Source organism: Chanodichthys erythropterus, chromosome 8 (genome assembly GCF_024489055.1).
Source record: "Chanodichthys erythropterus isolate Z2021 chromosome 8, ASM2448905v1, whole genome shotgun sequence".
NCBI lineage: Eukaryota > Metazoa > Chordata > Actinopteri > Cypriniformes > Xenocyprididae > Chanodichthys > Chanodichthys erythropterus.
The window spans coordinates 22,809,124-22,836,841 of NC_090228.1; the positions used below are offsets into that span (position 1 = coordinate 22,809,124).

At 41.1% G+C, this 27,718-nt stretch overlaps 1 protein-coding gene across 1 annotated transcript in view; it reads left to right on the forward strand.

Moving 5' to 3' along the window:
* Positions 1-27,718, forward strand: part of LOC137023980 (proton myo-inositol cotransporter) — a 94,331-nt gene that overhangs the window by 11,898 nt on the left and 54,715 nt on the right. The window contains exons 2-3 of the mRNA XM_067391120.1: positions 707-866; positions 2,688-2,896. Coding sequence (XP_067247221.1) covers positions 707-866; positions 2,688-2,896 — 369 coding nt within the window. The remainder of the gene's footprint in view (positions 1-706; positions 867-2,687; positions 2,897-27,718) is intronic.

Sequence of the window (27,718 nt, forward strand, 5' to 3'; positions counted from 1 at the left end):
GCTTGGGCTGTCAACCTCAAAAAAAAAAAAAAAAAAAAGTCAGAACTTCAGAACTTGTGGAATATAGTGTACGAACAATATGAGATACTATATGATTCTTTAATCAAATGTTTTTGGTGCTTTTGTTTAATTTTGGAGCTCAACAGCCCCAATACCCATTCACTTTTATTAAGGGCAGACAGTACATTCTTCAACATCTCCCATTTTGTGTTCCACAGAAGAACGAAAGTCATATGAGTTTGGAGCAATAAGTTAAGTAAAGGATTGAATTTTTATTTTAGGGTGACTTATTCCTAAGGTGCTTGTGTGTTTTTGCTTTGGGAACTATGCTATCTAACCACAGGATAGATTTCAAAAACAAACCTTTGTAATAAAAGACAAAAGTATGTAGGAAAGGATTTTGTGCTTAACCATTCTTCCATCCATTCCATACAGTATACTCTGTTGAAATCATTTTCTTTGTATATACTCTTTATATAACTCTTTGTCATGACAGGCACTAAAATTTAATATCAAATTAATGTTTTAAAACCGTTACTGCTTATGTCCACAATCACCCCCTCCCCAAAAAACAGCTGGGTTAACATACTGCACTGTAATGTCTTATAATTAGTTTCACATCTGTGGAATGTGAGCAGCTTATGGAAAGATGCCAAACCAAATGGAAAATAACCAATATTTTACTGCTGTATATACATCTGTTCAGGTATTGGGTCCATGACCATTCCTGTGTACATCGCTGAAACCTCGCCACCCCACCTGAGAGGACGTCTAGTCACCATCAACACGCTGTTCATCACAGCAGGCCAGTTCATAGCCAGCCTCATCGATGGGGCCTTCAGTTACATGCAGCACGGAGGTTGGAGGTAGGAGCATCCAAGTATTTGGGTTTTGCATTGAATCTAGAATTTGTCTTGTTTCTTTGCTGTGGTGTTAAATGCAGTTATCTTTTATTTTTGAGAATTAGTAGAATTCAATGATTTCTATGATGTTCACAATCTACAGCACCATGGCAAAAGTAATGACTAAGATGTGAGCTTGAATTCTGAATTTAGTGTGGTGAGAGAATGAATTCACTGTGTGGATTTGTCTACCTCTCTGTGATGTGATGTGAACGTCAACTCTACTGGAAAGAGTCATCCTGTAGGGCAGATCCTGTAAATCATATCATTCTCACTCTCTGTAGCCTGTCACAATAAATCCTCAAAACAATATAAAATAAATGTTACACCAGCTGTAAAATATCCTCCTCACAATGTGCAGCTGTTGCTCTGGGAAAGAAAATGTTATGAATGTGTACTTGATGGAAATGTTGCCATTAATTTACTTTTATCTTCCCCAGCATCAAAACCACAAGTCACTCTATGTAAATGAAGGGATTACTGCCTACCCAACACATTCTCATGATAATTTGTAGTAAATAAAGATGCAAAGGATGGCTAGGTTCATACAAAAAGTTAAGACTGTTTTTGCTTTATTTATTTTATTATAGCCATTAAGTTTGATGTTTCGACTGTATGGTAAGGTTTAGTATGACCGAACTACAAATTTTGATGAAGAGTTTTCTTGTACAAGTTATTATAACTTTTCATTAGACCAAGTTGTCTTAACTGGAAGATATTTCTTGCAAAGATCTAAAATTTGATTAATTTACTCAGAAATACTAAGCACAAACCTAAAATATGGGTAGCACTTTACAATAAGGTTTCTTATGTTAACATTAGTTAACTACATTACATTTGTTAATTTGAACTAAAAATGAACAATACTTGTACTTCATTTATTAATCTTAGTTCATGTTTATTTTTATCTATTAATATATTAATGCACTGTGAACTAACATATACGTGAACTTTTTTTAACTAACATTGTCAAAGGTGAATATATTGCTCATTGTTAGTTCTTATTAGTTAATGCATTAACTATTGTTAACAAATGACTCCTTATTGTAAATTGTTAAATATGTAAACTATGTATATGTTGAGAATGTTCTTACCCCATTGGATTAATTTTTTTTTTTTTTTGCCTAAATCTTACTAAATTTAGATTGATTTATCTGGTCTCATAATAATGTACTAGTATGTATGTATTTTTAAAAAAAGAAAACATATTTCCCGGTTAAACTTCATTTCAAGTCAAGTCAACTTTAGACATACTAAAAATAAGTAACTTAACAAATACATGTCAACTAACTCTCATTGATTTGAAACTACATGTCAACTACATGTCAACATTAATTTATTAGTAGAGTGTTAGGTTAGGGTTAGTAGAATAAGTTGACATATACTTGCAAATACACTTAAAGCCAGTAGAATGACTGTTGGGGGACAATCAAAATAAAGTGTTAGCATATAGTAAGCAGACAGTCTACTAATATTCTAATAAGAGTTAGTTGACATGTAGTTGCAATTTTACTCATAATTACCAGAATGCCTACAGTCGACTGTTGTAATAAAGTGTTGCCCAATTTTCCAAATGAATTCTTTAGTTCATACCATCCATCCATACCATTAATGTCATGTTCTGTTCACATCAGATGCAGTTTCAAAAATAAACTATCAACAAAGCGTAGGCACCATGTAATCTTTCAGCAGCTGAGGATATGTGACTGAAACAGAAACAATTATTTTTTTCTTCTAATTTCTTACATCCTCTGTTAATTTATTGTTTCTTTTTCTTCTGCGTAGGTATATGCTGGGTCTGTCAGTGGTCCCTGCATTGCTGCAGTTCCTAGGGTTCCTCTTCCTACCAGAGAGTCCTCGCTGGCTCATCCAGAAAGGTCTTACCCAAAAGGCTCGGCGCGTGCTCAGCCAAATCCGTGGCAACCAGAACATTGATGAGGAGTATGATACTATCAAAAGCAGCATTGAAGAGGAGGAAAAGGACTGCGGAGGAGGTGGGAAAATAGTCTTGCAAGCACTCTCACATGCAAGTAGCTCAAAGAAACACAAATATAGTCTCAGTTCACTGGTTTCATTAAATTATGGAAAGTACTCAAGTGCACAATAGAACACCATGTGGATATTGGCAAACTTAAGAAGCTTTCACATTTACAGTGATTTGCAGCATCAATGCACTTGGAAGTCATTTGTTTTAAATGAAAGTTGGTGAATTGAGATGTAGCATTAGAAACTGCTACAAATGCGACAAAGTTGCGGTGACCAATAGGGATGCACAATAAGTCAATAAGTCTAAAACTGCTCTGATTCATTTAGTGAATCAGTCATTGGACTGATTCAAACTGATTACTAATGAGTTGAATCTTTTTAACCAATTCTTTAAAAAAGAACTGACCTATAAGGCTTATTTGTTAAGCATTTTGCAGTAGTACTGTATATATTCAGTAGAGATGCAGTCCCAGTATTCTGGTACAACAAGCTGTCCAATTCTGCTCATGGAGGTCCACTTTCCTGCACACACCTGGAAGTTTCTGGTGATCCTGAAGACCTTGATTAGTTCAGAAGGTTCAGGTGTATTTATTTAGAGCCAGAGCTAAACACTGTTGGAAAGTGGCCCTCCAGAAGCAGGGTTGGACACTCCTGTGTTACAGAGTATTTTGGTACAGTGTTTCATGTGCAATGGTCAAAGAATGCTGACCAAGAGCAGTTAACGGATCCAAATATTTTGAAAATCATTTGGTTCCAGTAGTCTCAGTTGTCAACCATAGCAACTACAAATAGGGTTGCAGGATTGTGCTCTCTGATACAGTTGGATACGGCAGTTGAGTAGGAATTCCTACTAGTAACCTACAGTACAGCATCTTGGCATCCTCAGTGTCAAAGCATGTTCATCCTTATGAAAGCAACAACAAAAACAATTCAAAGTTATCGAAGATGTGGCAGCACGTCTCACACAGAATAAAAAAAAGCTTGCGAAATCCAGATGTCAAGGGACAAGAGGATCTTGGAAAGTAGATTGGTTCTGTCCTTAATTACCTCTGATTCAAAGGTCGCTAACTACTGACTGAAGAGTTCTATACATCCCACTTTCCTCTGCAGAGCTGAAGGTGAAAGAGCCCCTTGTTTTCAAGCTCTATCTAGAGCAACAGTCTTATTGTGGCAAATACATTTTTATCTGTTACAATCCAGGAAACCCTGTGGAGATTAATGGAAATGAAAGAGGAACAAATGTTTTCTTATTGCCAAACAGTACATGCATGGCGCACCAGTACTAAAAACCCGAAGGGGCCACAGGTGTTAATGAACAAAAATTCATTTGAGTCAACATATAATAGTCAAGTGCAATGGAAGACAACACTACCAGCAATTCAGCGGCACAGCAGGGTGGAAATGACTACTGAATAGCACATGTATTTGAACAGCATGTTTCATCCAAGCAAATCTAATTCGGCAGTAGGTGGAGCCAATTACTAACCATGGGAAGTCACCAACCCCCTAATCAGCCATTATACAACCTTGTTTACTTACCAATCACAAGTCAACCATAGTCTCCCAGACCTTATAGCCACTTTAGAACATCTAAATATGATCAGAAAGGAGATCCTTCATCCAGGCTAAAAGTTTCTTTGACCCTATGGACATCATGGTGATTACACCTTTGACAGAAACACATATATTTTCTGGTCCTGCAGCTGTAATAGTGATGATGTCATGCTCTCACCACTTGAATGTGAAAGGTCACTGTTCATGGGTTTCAAGTGGGCAAATGTTAATTACTGAGACAGTAGGCAGTAGTAAACAGGAGCTGAAGTGAAGTGATTGCAGTGATTGTTCTTAAGGGCTGTTCGGAGAGACAGTGGTTTGCAGCAACCAAAAGTACCATTTACTGTTAGAATTAGCAATTTTAAGTAACATAAATGACAGTGACCGTTGCTGATGCAAGTTTAACAGAGTTCAACCGAGAAGTCCCTTTTAAGAAAATTCAGTTCATGCTGTGGCCATATTTGCTTGCCCTATTAAAAAAAATCTAGTATTGCTGGTCACCAGCATATGTTTTGCATGCTGGGTCCAGCATGGGATGCTAGTTACTTGTTTGCAGGTCCCCAGCATGGGAAGTGAGTGCTGGTGAATCAGCTACACTAGCTCAGTCTTGCTTGAGAACATCATGACTATGCTGGTCCACCAGCTAGACCAGCACTATTCCACCAACATAAACCAGCTTGGACTAGCATGTAATTCATACATGTTTATGCTGGATCAACAGGGAATGCGTATTTGCAGTCCCAAGGGCATGTCTCAGGACACTGACTGTTTCTATGGGAACCAGAGCTTCTAACAGCGGTTGGCTCTTTAATATAGAAGGTGGGATTACTCTGCCATATTCCACTTTATCTCATTCACAGTAATATGAGTGAACCATCTTGGTATATATTCCTTGGTTCATCAAATGAGCAGCTAGCCCTGCATAAGCTACTGTATCTATATAGCAGCAACATTATCCAACATTATCCAAACAACATGATAAAACAAACATTAATGATCAGCTGTCAGCAGCTAATGTGATTTGGTTTTGTAGTTTAGTATCCTGTTAACTTGTCCTTTTGAGGTTTTAATGACAGGAAGTTGTATGCGAGAATTGTATGTGAAAATTTAAAACTGACGGATCTGAACAACCAGCACCCCCACTTCCCATGCTGAGGACCAGCAAACCAGCAACCAGCATCCCATGCTGGACCCAGCATGCAAAACCTATGCTTGTAACCAGCAATGATGGATTTTTCAGCAGGGTTAACAATACAGAAAACAAAATAAAATGTAACATTACTCATCTCAACAAGTTTACTCAGTGTTTGGACACTCGCTTGCACTGCTCTGCTTTCAATCCCACAATCCTCTGTACAAGCCTGCTACTCAACTCCCACAGAAATAAATTGAAAAAACCTGCCCAGCCCCACTCAATCCACACCTGTGGACAGTAATAGTGATATCAGCAGTAACAGTTCACATCCACTACATAATATCAGTGGTGACAGAGATTTTGAAGAGAATATAATTATATTTGCATTGCAATCATGATGCGTTGTCCTACTGTGCGGATTGCATGTTGTTCTGATTTTGTTTGTCGTCTTGTTTGTTTTGATTGTTCCTGATGTGAAACACCTCAGCACTAATAGAAAAGGAAATGGTAGATGTGGAGAGGATCAAGGGAAATGTAATGAGAAATCGTCTAAATGAGGTGACACTGTTAAACCTGCCATCTGTAATCGCAATGACAGAAACAGCTAAACTGAAATATCACACAGAGACACACAGTAAGCAATAGAGAGGAGTGAGAGGAATGAGAAATTTAAGACCTTTTTAAAACCTTTTTCCTTAGCCTTTTTAATAAAACCATATTGATTTGTAAGGATACAATTAAGCAATATTACACTCACACTTGTGCTGTTGTAGTCTACTGAATATTAGCATGACCATGCTAAAGTTCCAATTTAGGCTTGTTGGATAAATGTGAGTACGAAATATTAAGTTGCTTCTTTTACATTTTGTGACATTTTCAAAGTAAAAAGTGTGTTCAGTTTTATCTGAAACAGATTAACGTGACTCTGGCAACGTTTTATTATGTATTTGTCGTATGTGTAGGCTCTGCCGCTAAAAGTTAAGGCTCTATTGCATTTGAAAATAACGGACCACCTACAATAAACTATACCCTAAACCTAACCGATAATACAAACATGAGCTAAAATGTATTTTCTGAACAAACCATGCCATTTTAGCTTGCTTCTACAGGTCTTTGAGTTTATTTTATCATGACACATTTCCCAGGAATTGAGTGCACTGCATAGCGCAAGTGCAGTGCTGTACCAGGTGCGCTACTTATCAAGTTTACTATGGCAGAAAGGCCATACTTATGAAGCTGGTTATTTGATGCAAAAATCTAAATATGTTTGTTTACAAATCATGCACTATGGTGAAAGTGTTATGAGGTCATAATATAGTATTTTGAAATGAATTTTTGTTGGTGTTTTAGTGCCACTAGTGTCCATTTCAACTGGAACCTGCAGTGAACTGTGTGAATATACACTTTTGGAGTTTTGTAAAAATGTAGGTAGAGGCATGCTTCTCCAATGAGTAAGAAATATAGACAGTATTAACGACACACTGAATGAATAATTCAAAGATTTCATAAAACCCTTATGGAGCTCATGCCTCTAGGAAATTTGGTTATATATACACATGGAAATACATTTTAATGTTCAGCACATTAAATTTGAATCAATGAATTAATGAGAATTTTCTTGATGTGTACAACTGTACATTTTGTACTGTGTTTTTATGCATAGTGTTACACCTTTTTAACACCTTGCATCTAAGCGTCTACTTTCATCTCCAGACTTCATTATCCCCTAAGTGGCAAGATTTGCAAGTCTTATTTATAAAATGACAAATTGAATATTAAAATGCTGAAGGCATTATCTTTTACTTCAGTAGTCAGCGCTGAAAAATAATTAAAAAAAAAATAAAAAAACATTACAGTAGAATTCTGTTTTTTCTCCTGAAAGTAATGAAAATTTCCAGTGCATTGGGGGTTAAGTCTAATTTCACATATAGTATTTTAAATATATAGAATTCAATAATATTTTCATACTTTTTGCATAATTTTACAAAATTCACCCACATATTGCATGTATCGTATTTCATCTCAAACATGCTCTTTTCCTCTTTGGTAAACAAGTACACTTACTTTACATAAGCAGAAGAAGAATCTTTAAAAAATATAGGATTCTCTTCAAAATGTTCCTCCTCTATTACAATAGTTGACCTGAATGAGAAAACTGAGGGTATGTTTACTCGACAACGATGTACTAAAAACTGAAAAGTTTTCCTTTGCGTTTTTTTGTATAGAGACGACCATTGTTGGGTAAGTCAAAAAAAGTAATCCACTACAAATTACAAATTACTACATTAAAATTTTAATTTGATTACATTGCTGATTACTGCATGTAAAAAGTAATCAGATTACTAATTACATTCAAGTTACTTTGAAAACCTACAAAAATACACCACAAAGTGAAACTCATAAGGTGCGTCCCAATTAACGTACTTATGCACTATTCTATGACATTTTTATGTATAAATAGTGCAATTAATGTGTTCACACTGAAAATTCCAAAAATAAAAAGTGCACTTTAAATACCCGGATGATGCAATAAATTAACAGAAAAAAACAAAGTGTGGAATGTTGGACACTTCATGCACTGAACTGTCACAGCATTAATTACGTAGCAGAGGGGGTATCAGAATCCATTGTTAAATGACAAAATAACCTTATACAATTCATGCACTACGTGGATGAGTACTGGATGAGTGGATGAGCGCATAAGTACATAGTGTATAAGTGCATAGCGTATCATTTGGGACGCAACTACAGTTCTTTCCGTAATTTAATATTGATTGAAAAATATTACAGAAGTTTGAAAACAGCAACTTGACTTAACGTTCCATTACATTACTAGAACTTAAACTTAACATTCTTAAAACCTACCTAACAATGAAAACGTCTCAGGTTACAGATGTAACCCTGGTTCCCTGAGTAGGGAACGAGACGCTGCGTGGTAATGCATTGGGAACCTTCTGCGTGATGTTGTCACTGAAGCACTCATGTATCTAGCCAATTGCGAAGCGAGACGTCAGAGACGGGTGACGTCACGGACCAGGAAACTATAAAGCACACTCGGATGCAGAGCACGCCAGCTTCTAAGTAAGTCTGAAGCAAGCACTCGCAAGTGTGCAGGGGTACTGCAAGAGACGCAGCGTCTCGTTCCCTACTCAGGGAACCAGGGTTACATCTGTAACCTGAGACGTTCCCTTTCGTGGGAACTATCGACGCTGCGTGGTAACGCATTGGGAACGCAATCCCAACTGAGCCGTAGCTCAAGCACTTGCCAAGGTTATCTTGACAGGACAGAGGACCCCGGAGTGGAGCCAACATCAAGGTTATAAAATTTAATAAATGTGTGCTGGCATGACCATCCAGCTGCATCACATATGTCACTCATGGAGACTCCTGACATCAGAGCTTTTGATGCCGCCATACCCCTGGTTGAATGGGCGCGAACATTCAAGGGAGAGGGCGGTCCGGCCGCTTCATATGCAAGTGAGATGGCCTCGACCACCCACTTGCTCATTCTCTGTTTTGATGCTGGGCCCCCTTTTTTAGGTGACCCATAACAGACAAACAACTGATCTGACTTACGCCACAGGGCAGCTCTGTGGACATAAGTATCCAAAGCCCTCACTGGGCATAAGATAAAATTTTTCCTGATCCGCAGATTCAAATGGAGGAGGATAGAAAGACTGAAGCACAATGGGGCCTGGGACATTGGTAGGGACCTTTGGGACATACTCCGGTTTAGGATACAGGAATGCTTTCACCATTCCTGGAGCAAATTCAAGGAAAGAGGGAGCAACAGAAAGTGCTTGTAAATCTCCTATCCGCTTCAGAGAAGTGATAGCCACTAAAAGCATCGTTTTCAGAGTGAGGAACCTCTCAGGAACCTCCTCTAGTGGTTCAAAGGGAGCCTCAGCTAACCCTTGTAAGACCACAGCCAAGTCCCAGGTTGGCACCCTTGTGCGCACTGGAGGTCTCAACCTCAGTGTGCCACAGAGGAAGCGTGTGACGAGGGGGTCTCGACCTACCGAGATATTCCCCTCAAGAGGAGCATGATATGCTGAAATTTCTGCAACATAAACCTTTAAGGTTGAGTGAGATAGGCCCTCCGAGAATTTTTTCTGGAGGAATTTTAGCACAAAGCTAATAGAAGAAAGGACAGGGTCCGTATTATTGTGTCTACACCAGTTAGAAAACAAATTCCATTTGTAGGCATACAACTTCCTTGTGGCGGGAGCTCTGGAATTAAGAATGGTCTCCACAACCTCGGTTGGGAGACCAGCATCTACGAGTCTGGCCCCCTCAGAGGCCAAGCCCATAGTTTCAGTCGTTCTGGGCGGGGATGTATAATCATGCCGCCCGCTTGAGACAGGAGGTCCTGTCTGAGAGGAAGCTCCATTGGGGAGCCGTTGAGTAACGACACTAGGTCTGAGAACCATATCCTGGTTGGCCAGAATGGGGCTACCAGTATTAGATTGGCCCCCTCTCGGCGTACTTTTTGCAGAACTCCCGGGAGCAGTGCGATCGGGGGAAATGCGTACAGGCGCAGCCTTGGCCACGTCTGTACCATAGCATCCAGACCCAGAGGTGCTGGATGTGTTAGGGAGTACCAGAGCGGACACTGGGTTGACTCTCCCGAGGCAAACAGGTCGACTTCCGCTCGACCAAAATTTTTCCACAGGAGACTCACCACTTCTGGGTGGAGTCTCCACTCCCCGGGCCTTGGCCCCTGCCTCGACAGGGCATCTGCTCCCACATTTTGATGTCCCGGGATGTAAGCTGCTGAGGGAGGCGTCTGTCGTAAGCATTACTCGACGAGTAGGGGCCCCCAACATGGGTCCCTGGGACAGGAACCGGGGGTCTTTCCACATGGTCAGAGAACGAAGACATCGTTTTGATACTTTGATCATGCGAAAGGGATTTCCCCTCGGGGAGAACCCCCTGGTCCTGAGCCACCACTGTAGGGGTCTCATGTGCAGAAGGCCAAAAGGTATCACGTTGGACGCAGCTGCCATCAGACCCAGCAGTTTCTGAAACTGTTTTACAGTGAGTGACTGGCCTAACTTCACCCCTTTCATAGCCATAAGACTGGCACTCACCCGAGCGGGAGACAAATGTGCCCGCATCGTGGTGGAGTCCCACACTACACCCAGATAGTTGGTGGATTGAGCTGGAACTAGCACACTCTTTTTGGCACTGAGTCTCAGCCCAAGCCTCTTCATATGGGACAGAACAGCATCTCGATGCTGAACTGCTAGTTGCTCTGACTGAGGTAGAATCAACCAATCGTCGATATGATTCAGTATGCGAATGCCCTGGATCCTCAGCGGAGCCAGAGCTGCGTCCACGCATTTCGTGAATGTGCGGGGTGATAATGATAGGCCAAACGGAAGAACCCTGTACTGGTAAGCTTCGCCCCCAGACTGGCCTCTGGTGTTTTTTGAGCACCTGATTCGACGCTCTGAAGCGGCATACCGGCAGAGAACAATCGAATCAAGTGGCCGGCCCTCCTCGGAGGGTCGGTGGAGACCGCTGCGCCCTGACGCACACTGGGTGGCAGGGTTGGCATAACGATCCCCTGAGGGTGCCGAAGGGGAGCGGCTGTTAGATATATTTTTCGCCGGCTCCCTTCGGAGGGGGCCGCCCTCATCGGTTCCTGACCCACAGACATCAGGACCGCTTCGAAGCCTTCCGGGCCAGGATAACGGCGCGCAGGTCCGTTCTGCCCCAGAAGGCTTCGGCTGAGCGGGCCGACCCGATCCCCAAGCTCTCTGCGGGGGAGCACGGGCGGCCACGCTGATTTTTTGTTGCGCTCTGTGGTGCGCTGAGGAGCTCGTCGACGGCCGAGGCTGATCCCGCTCATCAGCCTCGGGGGGAGGGATTCTTGTTTTGCGGGGGACGGTTCCTCTTCCGCCACGCTCATCACATCAACCTCCTCGGAGGAAGAGAGATGAAGCGCGGGTGCCTCTCTCTGGGGGGAAGAAACTGCTGCGCGTGCTTCCGCCGCCTGAGAAGAGGCACTGGGGCTGGCAGGTAAAGGGCGAGATAAGGCTGGGCCCGTCTCAACCCCCTCTGCCAGCTCCATTTGCGAACCCCACGAATGAAGCCGCCGCTGTGCCTCAACAACAGCGGGACCCGATCCGCGGGGAACGCCGACCGGAGCACCCTCTTTATTGTGAAAGAGTAGCAGACACGAGTCTGCTACAAGAGTAGCAGACTCGTGATCTTAAATCTCTGAGGGTGAGCTTCTCGCAATGGACACAGACAGCCCCCTCGAGAGCTGCCTGTGCATGCTCAACCCCCAGGCAGACAACACACATCTCGTGAGTGTCCCCATCTGGAATATATCGTGTACATGGGTGAACACACTTTTTGAATTGTCTGCCTTCCGCCATTTCACTCGTGTCTTATTCACTATATATATATGTGTGGTGCACAATAACACTCTTGTCCTCAGATGAAGAGATAATGTTTTCCAATATAAGCAGGACAAACAACACCAAATAAGAGACACAAGATAACATGGAGCGCTTGCTGAAGACACAGAAGCTGGCGTGCTCTGCATCCGAGTGTGCTTTATAGTTTCCTGGTCCGTGACGTCAGACGTCTCGCTTCGCGATTGGCTAGATACATGAGTGCTTCAGTGACGACATCACGCAGAAGGTTCCCAATGCGTTACCACGCAGCGTCGATAGTTCCCACGAAAGGGAACTGTAGTCTCTTTAAATTTGTACAGTAAACATGTACAGTGTCTTTTCTACAACATTCCTTGCTGTGTGTAGCATGTATGTGTGTGCTAGCTTAACTGTGTTTATGTTTGTGTTTTTGTATGTAACTGCATGAAAGACAAGAAAAAATTGCCTTAAATTGAAAAAAATTCTAATAACATTTAAAAACAGTATTGAACAGTATTCTTCAGAAGTTATTGTCCCTCCCGATCCTGAACAAAAATCCAATCTAGCTTGTTTAAGCGAGGTTGGACCGCTCTCGTCTTGTGCTCGGGTATCCTCCTTGGCGATAAGTCTTGTTGTAGAATGCTTTCTGTTTAAGTGCTTCAACAAATTGCTGGTTGAGTTAATAGCGGTAGAAAGTTCATTAGAAATTGCACACAGTTTGCATTAAATGGTATTATTTTTAATACGCACAAAGAAATCAAAATAATGTTTGTATTTCCATAATTTTTTTCAAGAAACAACCACCACACTCCTCTCTGTCCTTTTAGGCACACGTTCTCTGGTGATTAATGATGCATCCGCGCCAAACATGATTTCTTTTAGAAATGCATTTTACCTAATATTTTTTTCTTGTAACGCAAGTAACATAATTTTATTGACATCAGTAACAGTACTTTGTAACGCATTATACCTTACTCTGCAGACGACAACATTGTCAAAACGATCCCCATTCACACAGATCCGCAAAAATTAAAAAATTAAAAATACCGTAGCCTATTATTCATGCCAGGCCAGTAGTTTAGTGATGTCACATTCTAAATAGACTATGCACCTATTAGACTGAACACATAATGACATGACATCACCGTTTTCCCAAAAATTGTTTTTTTTAGACATATAAAAACGTTTTCCATTTTTAGTTGAAAATTATGGCTTTTAAAGGTCCCATGGCATGAAAATTTCACTTTATGAAATGGCGATGGGTGTAAACCGAGCCCTGGGTAAATTGAGAAAATGAAAGCTCAGACGGCCCAATCTGGAATCTTCCCTATATGTCGTCATAAAAGGAAAGGTTACCTCCTCTTTCTCTGCTTTGCCCGCCCCTGAGAAAATTAGCTACTACAGTGAGATTTGAGCACAATATTTTTTTTTCCTCAAGAGACATCATGCCTTGTAAACGAGCAAAGCATGGCAGTTGCTCAGTGGATGTACAAATGAACACCTTAGTATTTTTTTTAGTTCTTTCATCCGAGCCTATGAAGAAACAGTGGGTTAGTTTTATTTTCTCTGGTAATGCGCCAATACAACGTCCCATAGTTTTGTATGTCTGCGGCACACATTTCACAGACGACTGTTTCCTCAACTTGGGCCAATACAGCCCAGTTACTGTTGCTAATGTAAAGGTAGATAGCATCAAGTGTGTGTGTGAATACACACACTGTAACGCGAGTGTTGTACATTTCTTTGTTGTTTGGATAACTGTTCTGCTGTTGGTGTTATTGCGCATGCGACATCCACATTTCCAGATTGCAGAGCTTGATGTAATTGTAATAAGACTGTAAAAACTTTTAAGATTCATGAAATATAAAATATGTAAATAAATAAATGATGTTGGCATGGTAGCACAATGGCACCTATCAGAAAAGGTATTTGTAATAATGGCAGAGGTCTGAGTAATTTAGTTGCGCTGGTTAGTGTCTATAGCTGATAATTATATATATAATATATATACGATAGCAAATCAGAGCAACATGAAGAGCCAACAATGTAGGCTAGCATTAGCTACATGATAATAACTGTAACAGCATACATAAACCAACTAAAGTACCGTATCCAGACACAATGTTTTAAATGAACCATTTGGAGTCATCTGGATTAGATTCTGGGTCAAACTGTAAAGCTTGAACGACTGCGTGTCTACGAGCCATTGCGATACATCCACTGTCAACATTAGCGCATGGTACCGTGGCTGCAAGCTGGTTAAGGCCACACACCCCTCCATCTTGCCCCGCCTCTCTCCTCCTCATTAGCATTTAAAGCTACAGACCCAGAAACGGCACGTCCTGAGGAAAGCTCATTGTGGGACTGGCTTGTAGTGGCTGAAATTCTGCACCAAGGCTGAATTTCGGGAAAAAGACTTAAGATGCAATACTAGAGACCACTTTGGCCTATATAAAAGCATCCAAAAAGTAGCATGTCATGGGACCTTTAAATGCCCCCTAACTATAGAAGAAGAAAGTTTACACTAATGTACATTATAGCGTCCCTTGTGGCAATACTGAGAATGCAACATGTACTTCCATTGTATTGTAAATAGAAAATTCCATATTGTCACATTTCATAACTCGATGCAAGAAATCAAGCTTGTGCAACTAGAAGTGTTTGCATTCATGTACTTGCCTAGTTGGCCTATGGTCAAAAATAGCTCTTTTTAAGTATTCAAAAAGCCTTCCAGACACATTTTTATTTATTTTGTATATGGGTGTATATACTGTATGTGTATTTGTTCTGATACAATCATAGTGATTGTATCATGGAGCGAGATATTGAAAATGACCTATACAGTATTATCCTTTGATAAAGCATAATGTGAGAAGATTGGATCTCAGGCTTTAATGCGGTATATTAACAAGACCAGAGAGCATTAGAACATAATGATCCATTGAGGAGATCTGTGATGTTTGCCATGTTATGTTCATTCAACATACTGTCTGTAGCTTTTATAATATAATGCTTCCAGTTAAAATATACAGAAAATATTTTGGCTGCACACTATTTTCTTCTTGTATGCTTGTTTTGCAACCATTGTGTAGATATTTTCCAAATGAGCAGGAACAGGGACTACAGGTATGACAAATTGTCCTGAAATCTCTTATCTGCCACATCTAACCAGACACACATACATACACACTAGCCTATTGCAGGCGAAAACTGTCACAATTATGATGTCTTACAATATGAGATGGGTTTTTCATTGCAAATTCTGCCATTTTGGTGACATTTATGAGGATTGTGGGAAGCACAAAAGAACAGTCGGTTAGAACACTGTCCCAGAAATCTTGAATAATTTGAGCTTTTTCAAGCACATTCAATGGAAGAGAAAATGCATTTCATGCATTTTCATACAGTTCATACATAATTGCTGATGATGTTATTGAAAGCTCTGTGGATTTGGACTAGTGGTCTGAAAAGAGCTCTAGAAAGTGAAATTTTACTGGATATATAAAAGTGTGTACAACATGGAAATATTGTTGTAAAAATATGCCCCAGATACTGTATTTTAAACCCCATGACATTTGTATGCATTTGTATGCTATTTCTCAGTTATTTATTTATTTTTATATTAAGATTATTTGATTTGATGGTGTCTTAAAACTATGTGAAGTAGGATGGTTAGTACAGTAATCATAAAGATGACTTGCTGAAATTATGGTCAGTTTTGAAATTTTTTTAAAGGTGCCATAGAATTGAAAATTGAATTTACCTCAGCATAGTTGAATAACAAGAGTTCTGTACATGGAAATGACATTCAGTGAGTCTCAAACACCATTGTTTCCTCCTTTTTATGTAAATCTAATTTGTTTAAAAGATCTCAGAAGAACATGCGAATCTCAACATAACACCAACTGTGACGCAACAGTCGGGATCATTAATATGTACACCCCCAATATTTGCATATGCCAGCCCATGTTCAAGGCATTAGACAAGGGCAGGCAGTATTAACGTCTGGAGCTGCACAGCTGGAACAACAGACATTATGCAGGTAAGCAAGCAAGGACAATAGCGAAAAATGGCAGATGGGGCAATAATAACTGACATGATATTTTTAGTGATATTTGTAAATTGTCTTTCTAAATGTTTCATCAGCATGTTGCTAATGTACTGTTAAATGTGGTTAAAGTTACCATTGTTTCTTACTGTATTCACGGAGACAAGAGCCAGGGACGTGCACAGGAATTTTGAGGGGCAGTTGCTCTGACCTAAAAAAAGGGCACTCCCCAATCGCTTCTCGGGTCGACATACACTGAAAAAAATTAGATTCAGAATTAAAAATATTTTTATACCACTTTTTAATGTGTGATTGTGTAAAGGTTTTCACGAGATACCAAATTTCGCGAACTTGCTTCCAATACTCGTTCTCATGGAGGCGCAGTGTGCACGGAGGGGAGGGGCTGTGCGCGCGCGAGTATGTGAGAGAGACGCTTGAGTGAGAGACGCAGGGAAATGAAATGCAGCTGAACGTTTGCTCTATGAAAGACATTGACAAAGACGAAAACTAAGGACATTTAATCTATAATTTTATTTTATTTTATTTTAAATAGTTTTCCCAAACACACATTACAGTTTTGGTTAGTTATCGTTTTTTTGTAATGCCTCGTTTTTATTTTTATTTCAGTTAACGACAATGTTTTTTCCCACCTAGTTTTCTTTTTTTTCCGTTCGTTTTCGTTAACGATTATAACCTTATTCACCTTTCCGACAATGTTAAAGGCCCTTTCACACAGGACGCGGCATGGGCTGCGCAGCCGCTGGGCTGGCCAGAGCACAGTAGGCGGAGTTTTCCAAACATGTAGCGGGAGTTTTATACATAGTCATTTGATTGTTGTTCCACCTTTCGGTCAGCAGTAAAGTATATGTCCCGGGCCATGCTAAGAAGTGAGCAATAGCAATAGCCCTGCTTGTAAGAAGAAGAAAGAGAGCAGCTCTTGACAGTGTCTGTCATGTCTCCATGACACAGCTTTTCTCCCGATGTCACTATAAGACCAGCAAACTTGTATTGTATAGCTCTGGAAATTACAACTCAGTAAATAAAAACAGCAAAAGTTGAACTATTTTGAACTTTGACCGCGGCGTGCGCGGAAGCTGTGCTGCGCTGCGCTGCCCTCGCGCAGCGCAAGCCATTGAAATGAATGGGTTTCATACCGCGTCCTGTGTGAAAGGCCCTTAAGTCGTCTCACCCGACAACCGCAACAATCTCCTTCTAGTGCCGCTCATGCAGGCTCAGCTCAGGTGCCGGTCGCGTGCAGTGCTGCAGCCACTTAAACAGAGTTTGCCCTTCCCCTACTGACTTTCACTTTCGGACGGGTGCCCGAATATGGAAGTGAATGAGGCTTTGCGAATTTTTTTTATTTATTTATTTTTTTTATCTAGGCCTACGTGAAATTCTGCATCCATTGTACGATTGTTTTATTTATTTTTTTCCACCTCGGAAGGGCAACGTGAGTCGAGAAGGGCATATGGGCAGTTGCCCGGGCAACCTGAGCAACCCCCCTGTGCACGTCCCTGACAAGAGCCGTCGTTATTTTTATTTTTAAACACTGGCAGTCTGTATAATTCATAAACACAACTTCATTCTTTATAAATCCCTCCAACAGTTTGTAATGTTAGCTTTAGCCACAAAGCATAGCCTCAAACTCATTCAGAATCAAATGTAAACATCCAAATAAATACTGTACTTACATGATCCGATAGGCTGCATGACGAACACTTTGTAAAGATCCATTTTGATGGTTATATTAGCTGTGTGAACTTTGTTTATGCAGTGTATTATAGAGTTGCGAGCTTGGGGGCGGGGAGCATGAGGATTTAAAGGGGAAGCACACTGAATCAGCGCATTTATAATGATGCCCCAAAATAGGCAGTTAAAAAAATGAATAAAAAAAAAATCTATGGGGTATTTTGAGCTGAAACTTCACAGACACATTCAGGGGACACCTTAGACTTATATTACATCTTGTAAAAAAGCATTCTATGGCACCTTTAAATGTTTTTTTTCTGGGTGATCTTAATGAGCAGCTGGTGTCTCGCTCTAAAATGAAAGCCCTACATTTATGATGAGCTTTTGTGTAAATCGTGTTTCCAATGACAACAGCACTGAGATCAGGTGATATTCAGCAGCCCTGTTATCTGTCTCGAGAGGGTAAATGGGAGAGGGTTTAAGCCAGTGGAGACAGACAGCTGTGTAAAGTGTATTTGTCCCTTATGTTCTCCTGTCATCTGTAAAAACATAATTTTCCATCATACTGTGGGATATTAAAAATCTGCAATGTGCTGTTGACCTGTTGCTTTACGCTCAATACAAAACCACTCAAAAAATTGATATTTTGTTCTTCACTTGCTCTGTGAGGAGATTAAATGCTTTGACTTTGAGGAGATTTTATGTCAAGTCAAGTGATCTTTATTTATATAGCGCTTTTCACTTAACATATTGTTTCAAAGCAGCTTCACAGTTACAATAGGAAAATTATTATCGAGCTAAAGTTGGTTTTTGATTGAATCACTTCCGTTGTAAGAATTGTTAATTTTTATTTTAGGTAAGAATTTCTTACTGGTATTATTTTATCTATAATTAATATAGGCTTAAATTAAAATATTCTGAGAGTGAGACTTGGTAACCACAGGTAGAACCATACATGGCTACTCACTACTACCACTGTCAAATTATATTATATTATGATATAAAAAAAAAACGCCTAAATGCAGGTAAAAACTATAAACACCTTCACCATGAATTATATATTCCCATACACACCTAATAAATATATTGCAATATAAATGTCTAAAACATGGTATTCAGTATAAATATTCCACATTTCCACAATCCATGGTAAATTACTACAGTTCATTCATGGTAAATTTTTTTTAAGGGTGTTGATTTTGGGATTTAAAAATCTTCATTCATGGCACGTTTCTCCTGTTTTCCTCGTTGGGAATGTTGAGGCTGTTTCATCTGATTTAAAACTAGTTTAATTATCAAGTGTTTTGTGGTTTTTCCCCCGAGACTGGGAATAAATGCAGCTGCTTTAAGCTTTTGTTCCGTTATCCACTGGGCCATGCTGCATAGGTCAATGTAAACTAGTGAAATGCCCTTGTTACTGACTGAGAAACAACTTCAGATGATTCAGTGAAAGAGCAGTCCGAACGAATCCAAATAGTTTCAGATTGTTATGGAAGCGCCTTTGGCCAATTCACAGAAAAGAAAGAATCAAGACAAAAGAATGATTAATTCATGAATGATTGTGTAGCACAGTTAAAGTTCGTGTGTGGGAAGGAAGAGGTCTGGGTGGGTGAACAACTGCTGACTGAGCTTTTATTGAGAACAAAGTTCAACAGAAAGACTGTGCAGCGCACAACAACAGCAACATAAAAAGTCCACAAAGGGCTTCACTCCAGATTTGGTAGACACAATCCACAAGGGCTTCACTCCAAGTAACTCGCTGTGCCTCAGTCAGCAGTTCCCCTCTCTCTCACACACTCCTGCTTCTCATGCCGTCTTATCCTGTCTCCGTGTCAATCACTAGAACGAGAAACAGGTGTTCGTGATTTGTATTCAACCCACTCACTTACCACGCGTCTCCTGCTATTCTCTCCGGTTGCAGACCTCGCTGAACCACGCCCCCCTCGCCACAGATTGGTAACGCTGGTTTAGTCGACATAAATATTTGCACGGACAATGTTTCTCAGGTCAGTCAGAGGAGTATGCATGGTATGAACAGTGCACTGCCGCCACCCAATCTGTGCGTGTAATCTCGTAGAAAATATACTCCAAAATGACTTTTGGTGTGCATATGACACGCAATTTATGGTGTGCATATAATATGCTTGGTAGTCTTGAGTAGGATTAGTGGTGTGGGTGCCCATGGGCCGGATGAAGATGATTGGGAGATCCTGGGAGAAGCGTGCTCCTCATGTCTACCCACAGTTTAGATTTATTCATTGATCGTGGGGCTCAAGGAGAACGGTTATGGTATGATGCCCAGGGTTGAAGAGACATTAGCTACATATATCTCCCCTGACACTGCGTCGTTTCTGAAAACCCAGACATGCCCGCCAAGCCTTGCGTATAGGGCAGCAGGCCAGACCTGTTTAGGGACCAGGATGAGGGCCAAGGTGTGGGGCCTGATGCCATTAAATAACTGTGTTGGGGCACTATTCTATCTCTCCATGCCACAAAGGAAACTGCTCGTGCCATCAGCAATGGCACCTCTGGCAGAGGTTCATTCCTTATTACCATAGGTCCCAAGGGGCCGCTGCCTGGGGCATCCCCAGCCCATTATACCCAGCTCCTCATACAGGCACAGAAGGAGAGTGTTGCTGCTTGCAACAATCTTGGAGGTCGAAGCAACACTTTTAGCATAAGCTCACAAAGGAGAAATGGGATCTGAGGACCATTATTCTCTCTAAGTGGGCTTCGGGAAAGAGGTCCAAATGGTCGAGTCCCGTTCTCCCGCGGAGCCCTCAGGAAATCGATTTGTCAACCACGCTCATTTGGTGTCTTGGGGCACAATGATTTCCAATGAACCCAAACCCCAATGTCCGCCTGTCAATGTTGCCCCCATGTGGAGGTCGCTGTCCTTAGAGAGGCCTTTAGAAACATTGATTTGGTTGAACCCGGCCATAAATTTACTTCAGGGCACTGCTCTGTCGAATATATCAGAGGTCAGCCTTGAGAGGCTGGTTCCTCTAGTACAGTGATTCCCAAACTTTTTAGAGTGGAGTACCCCTGAGGCATTTACCATTTTTCCGCGTACCCTCTCTCTTCTGCACCTTTTCCATGAAGGGGTCAAGGCAGGGACTGAGGCCTGAGAAATGGAGACTCCACCTCAACTCGGTGGAGTAAATAGGGAGGCTGTTTTCATCACAAGAGATGTCTTGTTGCCCACTGTGGCTCTCCCTCTCTCATTCAGCTCCTTTGGGACTGGATGCCATGGAACAGAGGTGGTCGAGGCTTTGTCTGTACGTGTTCACCCCAATCACTCTGCTTCCGGGAATTCTAGTCTGTAGGGTATCAGTTCCTGAATGAAGGTCTGTCAATTGATGTTGTTGAGACCATTCTCAATTCTATAGCTCCTTCCACATAGAAATTTTAATACATTAAGTGAAGAGTATTCATTTTCCACGAGGAAACTTTATACATTAAGTGAAGAGTATTAATTTCATGGTGCAGAGATCACCTGCTGGACCCAGTTAACTGCCCAGTGGCTTCTGTGCTGGTGTTCCTTCAAGAACCTGGTGTTCCTGGTGTTTTTTTCAGCCGGTCTTTCCCCATCCATGCTTAAGGTGTACATGGCAGCCATAGCTGTTTTTCATGTGCCAGTAGCCAGTGGACCTTTGGGGCAACACCACTTGGTGGTTCATTACCTTCATGGTATGCTGAGGATGAGGCCTAAGGCTCAGGTTATAGTCCCAGCCTTGGACCTATCCATAGCATTGGAAGGGTTATCCCTGGCACCCTTCGAGCCTTTGGACACTGCATCTTTGAAATGCATTACTCTCGAGATGGCACTCTTACTGGCAATCACTTCTTTTGAAAGAGTAGGTGATTTGCAGGCTCTCTCTGTGGCCTCCTCATGTCTGGAGTTCACTCCAGGTAAGGTCCTTACCCTAGGCTGGGTTATTCACCCAAATGCCCACTGATGTGGCCTGGCCATCAGTTCTTCAGGCCTTTCATCCTCCTCCTCATGTGGCGGAACAAGAAAAGCTTCACCTGCTCTGCCAAGTTAAGGCACTTGAGGTCTACAAAAAAGTTCACACCAAGACAGGCATTTGTCAGTATGGTGTAGTGGGCATCTCATTTCTCATCTCATCATTGACGCAGCATGAGTTCCCTCAACAGGGAACGTTTTGGGTTACAACTGTAGCCCCTGTTCCATAAGAAAGGAATGAACTGGACAGAATTTAAAGTTGTTCACAGGTTTCAGAGCAGTCACATTGAAGGCGTTCCCCAAAGTGTCATCATCAACGCAGCATCTCGTTCCCTTCTCAGAGAACAGGGGTTACAGTCATAACCGAGATGTTAGTCTTGGTCTGAGCTCGTCATTTTATATGTGTTCTGTTTCTCGTGTTCTTGTTTACAGATAACCTGAAGTGTAATTTGAGTTCCTATTTATTTAAAAAAAAAAAAGAATAACTGCTCACAAATAGATCCACATGATTACCATCACTCATAATATAAAAAAAAAATCCGCACCATCACACATTGTACCAAAATCCACTTGAAGTTTGAACAAGGCCATGTTTTTACAGGGATGAAATTGAGTTTTTTAAAGCAGAATTTTTTATTTTATTTTTTACATTTCAATTGGTCAAAAGTGCCCCCAACTGAAGAATCACCTAAATATGTATACTGTATGAAGCTTTAGAGATTATGCCTTATGCCTTCATTCTGCTCTCACAATGTCAACTGTTTTTACCATTGGGTTGTCATGTCTCTTGCTTCACAGCATATCTGTAATTAAAAAGGAGATGGAAAATGTGTAAAAGAACAAGACAGAGAGAGAGAAAACCTCTATTCTCCTGTAGAATTTTTCTCTACTTATTAATATTAAATTATAGTCGGAGTACAGCAAAAGCTCAATTATATTCCAGGCTGCTGCAGTTGTCAGCAAACCTCTTCCAACTTTTACAAATAAAGAGCTTTGCGTGTACATAATTAGAAGAAAATGTATTCTCAGGGTCGCATGGATTGTACCCACTTTTGAGATTCTTGAGTGATATAGATGAATAGGTAATTCCTGTAATTATTTAGAATATAAAACAATATGAAGACTCGAAACAGAATATGATAAATGTTCAACAGTTTGATTGAGGATATATGTAGTCTCATGTAAATAGCACTAGAAAGTCTAATTCATTCATCACTCAAACGTTTTCTCATAGAATTTTGCATTTCATTTTTGTAGTGAAAGTGGTGTTTGCTATATAAAAAGAATCACTATTACTAATGTCTGCCATTGGTCAGTCAAGCCCTAAACTCAGTTTATTGGTTAGTGGCGTAGCTAATCAGGCTAGTAGCTCAAATAAACAAAGCAATGTTTTGAAAGTACCGCATACCTGCATGCAGCATTTACATGTTTAAGAGAAATCCACCTACGAATGGCTTATTTATAGTTGAGATATTTTAGTACTGTGACACCAAAAAAATTCACATACACTCTGAACTGGTGTGAACTAGTTCAGAGTGAATAGTCGACAGAATCATTAAAATAGCTAGTTCAAAAATGACTAAATCTAAAGACTAAATTTAAGAGATATACTTATGGACTGGTTTTAGTTTATTTGAAGTGGTTTGTGCATGTTTACAGTACTGACACTGTAAATTAGTCATGTCCTTGTTTTTTCTACTCTTCCTTTTTCTACCATGACTCTGTGAAGCCATCACCAAACAATATGCTTTTGTTCATTGCATCACTGATGCCTATGAGCTTTGTGCTGGTGAAATGTCACTGCCCATCTGGGAACATATAGATCTCTCCTTTCAAAAGGCTACAAAAGTGAACCCTTATATGACAAAACCTGTGATAAACCTGTCGGTATACAGACCATTTATGTCTGCGTGGTGGGAAATGTTGATATTTTGTCAATATGTGTAATGTACTGTTTAGGGAACATAATTCAGTCAGTGGAAATGAAATCAACTGACAAAGTTGATCATTAAAAAGTCTATGTTTATGCTTTAAATGCAATTCTAGAGTTCTGCTTAATGTATACTGCACTGTATGTACTGCATACTGCCTCGTATACACATTTATTTTTAATTATATAAAAATTTGTGTTAAAATTTTCTGTGCAATAAACATTGTACGGCTGTTAATGTGCCTATTAAGACCCTTATGTACATTCCAGTGGCGTGCAGTGGTGCTCTTTTTTTTTTTTCTTTTTTTTTATGACTCATTGTAAATTCATGTGCATTACTCTTAAAGTTGACAAATCTTCCTTGTTAAATGAACATTACTTTACAGTACATCAAAAAAAAAAAAAAGAGAAAGAAAAGAAACCAAATACAACTCTATTTTGTAATTTTACATTAACAATGTAATGTTCTATTTATCAAAACCAAGTCAATCTCATCAAGCATCAAGTGTTTTAAGCATTTCTACATTCATTCCAAAATAATAACTAAATAATAATTTAAACAATATATTTTATTTGTTTATTGCGGTTTTTCTTTTTAATTGTCAACCTAGAATATTTTGGATCATCAGTCATGCTCCATTAACACCGTCTGTCACAGACACGAATTGCATTTTTAATTTCACCAAGCTGATTGTACTAAAAAACCCCGCAGTAATCATGCTTTCAGTCCATTTCAAGTTTGATTTTGACGTAACATAAAGTAGTGATATATCTAACTGGGTGATCTGTTTACTTACTTTTCGATTAGTTTTCCGATTGACGCCATCATTTGTTCAGTCAAACCTACGCGCGGAACGCGCACGTCAACGAGAGGCGGGATTTATCGCACAAACCAATCATATCCAATCATAACCAATTACATCCAATCATAGCGCGATGGAGACATTGCCTCCTCTCACGTGACTTTCCCCCATTCATTCTCAATTACCCCCCACAAAACCCACCGCACGCCGGGGTTCTGATGATTTTCTATAGATTCCTATGAGAGGAAAGGGAGGCATGACTCCTCTGTGTAACTTTACCTGCGGGTGTCGCTGTTGGGCAGTGTTCCTTAAGAAATACGCGTGACTTGCGTTCTTTTTAATGTCATAATTTGTAATATTTGTGTTGTTTTATATGTAGTATGGATTATTTTCTCATCCTATTTTTTTGAGGAGGCACTGCCTCCCTTGCCTACTCGGAGGAAACGCCCCTGGTACATTCCCATACCATCAATGCGACAGAATTTTTTGCTAAGCGACAGTGAATAAGAAGAAGAATCTGAAACGGACCTACTGTCCGATTTTTTTCATTTTTTTTTTTTTTTAAACAAACAAATCGCATTAAAAAATAGGACCTTTGTGTTGGTGTGAACAGACCTTACATCTATGGCATCTCATTGTTCAAAATGTGATCACACACTTATAGTAACAACCTTGAATTAGTTTGTCACCATTAACATACAGTGCAAGTATTCCCCAACTTTTGTCAGCTGAACCTAGGCCTAATATATTTATTTGAAGTACTCGCTGATATTTTGTTAATTCTATACTAATAATAAATAATAAAATTAAGTTCACAGTTGATGTCGGTAAATGGTCACATGCCATGCAGGTAAACAAATAAAATATTTTATTTGCATTTTTTTAATTATTCATTTTAACTTTAAATTTAAGATTTAATTACTTAATAGCTTTTTATTAAACCCTGTGCAGTTCCATCAAGAACCTCAGCCTGGGAAACCCTGATGTAATGTAATATTTAATGCACTTATTGTTGTTGGTAACAGTCACGAATACGGCTCCCGCGGCTCTTCATCCCGGCCGCCGGAGGGAGCCGTCACCGGGATATTGACTTTTTACTATCTGGACTACATTACCCATAGGCCCGCATTCCTGGGACTGATTGCGCACACACCTGCACTACATCACACTCACTCCATAAAACACTCACACACGCAGCCATGCACCGCGAAGTCTTGATTTGCCTTGGAGATCATTTCTGAGCGTTTTCCTGTGGACTGTTACTTTGTTATCGATTGGACTGCCTTCTCTGTGTGAACCTTTGCTGCCGACCCTGATCCTTGCCTGTTCCCTGGACTCTGTTTGCTTGCTGCCTGCCACGATCCCTGCCTGTTGTAAGACCTTGATTCATTGCCGCCTGTCTCGACCCAAGCCTGTCCCTGTTTATGCTTCTGCTTTGTCCCTGTTTGTACTGTGCTGTTTATCTTATTAAAGACGCTGCAAATGGATCCTCACGGTCTTGACCCATCATTACAGAAGACTTCGCCATCAAACGATCCAGCAGCACTCATGCAAATCTCCACCAAGCTTTCAGCACAAGCCAGCCAACTCGCAGTACACCAGCACCAGCTGAATCGTCTCACCTCGCTCACAGAGGAACTAGTGAAAACCCTGCAAAGCCTCCGCTTCACCTCTCCCGAAGCCGCCATGCCATCAACTCCCGCCACTACGAGTCAGACGATCACGCCATCACCAGTCAACCCACGCCTCGCTCTGCCCGAGAAGTTCGACGGTTATCCTGCCAAATGTAAGGGCTTCCTGTTACAATGTTCTCTGTTTGTTAAGCAACAACCATCCTTATACTCCACGGAGATCAGCCGCATATCCTTCGTGTGTTCACTACTCATGGGCAAGGCGTTAGACTGGGCCACGGCGGTGTGGAGTGAGGACAGCTCGGTGTTCCCCACTTTCTCAGCATTTCTCCAAAGCTACAAGGAGGTGTTTGAACATCCAGAGGGCGGTAAGAGTGTTGGTGATCAACTGCTCACACTAACCCAAGGAAAGTCCACGGCCGCAGAGTTTGCTCTACAGTTTCGCACACTGGCCGCGCAAACTAACTGGGTGGAAGACCCACTGAAACTCCTCTTTCGCAAAGGCCTGAATCTTGAGCTTCAAGCTGAACTGGCATGCCGTGACGAGGGTCGGTCATTAACCTTATTCATCGAGTTGGCCATTCACATTGATAATCTCCTTCACTCCTGCCGACCGCTCCGTCCCCTCGCCACCAACGCAACCAGCACGACCACTCCCGAACCCATGCAACTTGGATATACCCCACTTCAACCAAAGGAACAAGAGAGAAGACGACAAATGCACCTATGCCTTTACTGCAGACAGGCTGGTCACATTAAGATAAACTGCCCTATCAGACCCAACGTCTCCAACCCCAGATTGGTGAGTTCAAGTTACCCATCTAACTGCATAAGAATACCCATCCAAATCACTTGTAACGGCCGGGTTGTGTCCACTCACGCACTCCTAGACTCCGGGGCTGCCGGAAACTTCATATCAGATGCTTTCATCCAAGAACATGACATCCCGTTAACAAACTGTCATTCCCCGTTAACAGTGGAGGCGCTTGACGGAAAGCCCATAGGAGAAGGAAGGGTGTCACATATCACTTCAGAGCTCGATCTGCAAGCCGGGGCTCTTCACAGAGAACAGATTCGCTTCTACGTCATTCATTCACCCAATAACCCCATCATCCTTGGCCTGCCCTGGTTACGTACACATAACCCTGTCATTTCTTGGAAGGAGGGTCAAATCATCCAGTGGGATCCCGCCTGTCGTCAACGCTGTTGTTGCCCAGTCCTACCACTCACCATTCACACCATAACCGTCATTGAGGCCCCAGTTGATCACGAATCAGTCATTCCTGCCGAATACAGCGACCTGGCCCTAGCTTTCAGTAAATCCAAGTCCACCGAACTGCCCCCACATCGCTCCAGTGACTGTGCGATTGATCTACTGCCTGGAACGACACCACCCAAGGGACGAATTTTCCCTCTGTCTCAACCTGAGGAGGAAGCTATGAAGTCATACATTGAGGGAGAACTAGCTAAAGGATTCATTCAACCTTCTACCTCTTCCGCCTCATCAGGGTTCTTTTTCGTCAAAAAGAAAGATGGCAGTCTCTGACCCTGAATCGACTATCGTGGTCTCAATGACATCACCATAAAGTTCAGGTACCCACTACCACTAGTACCAGCGGCTCTCGAACAACTTCGTCAAGCCCAATATTACACCAAGTTAGACCTCTGGTGTGCTTATTATCTGATC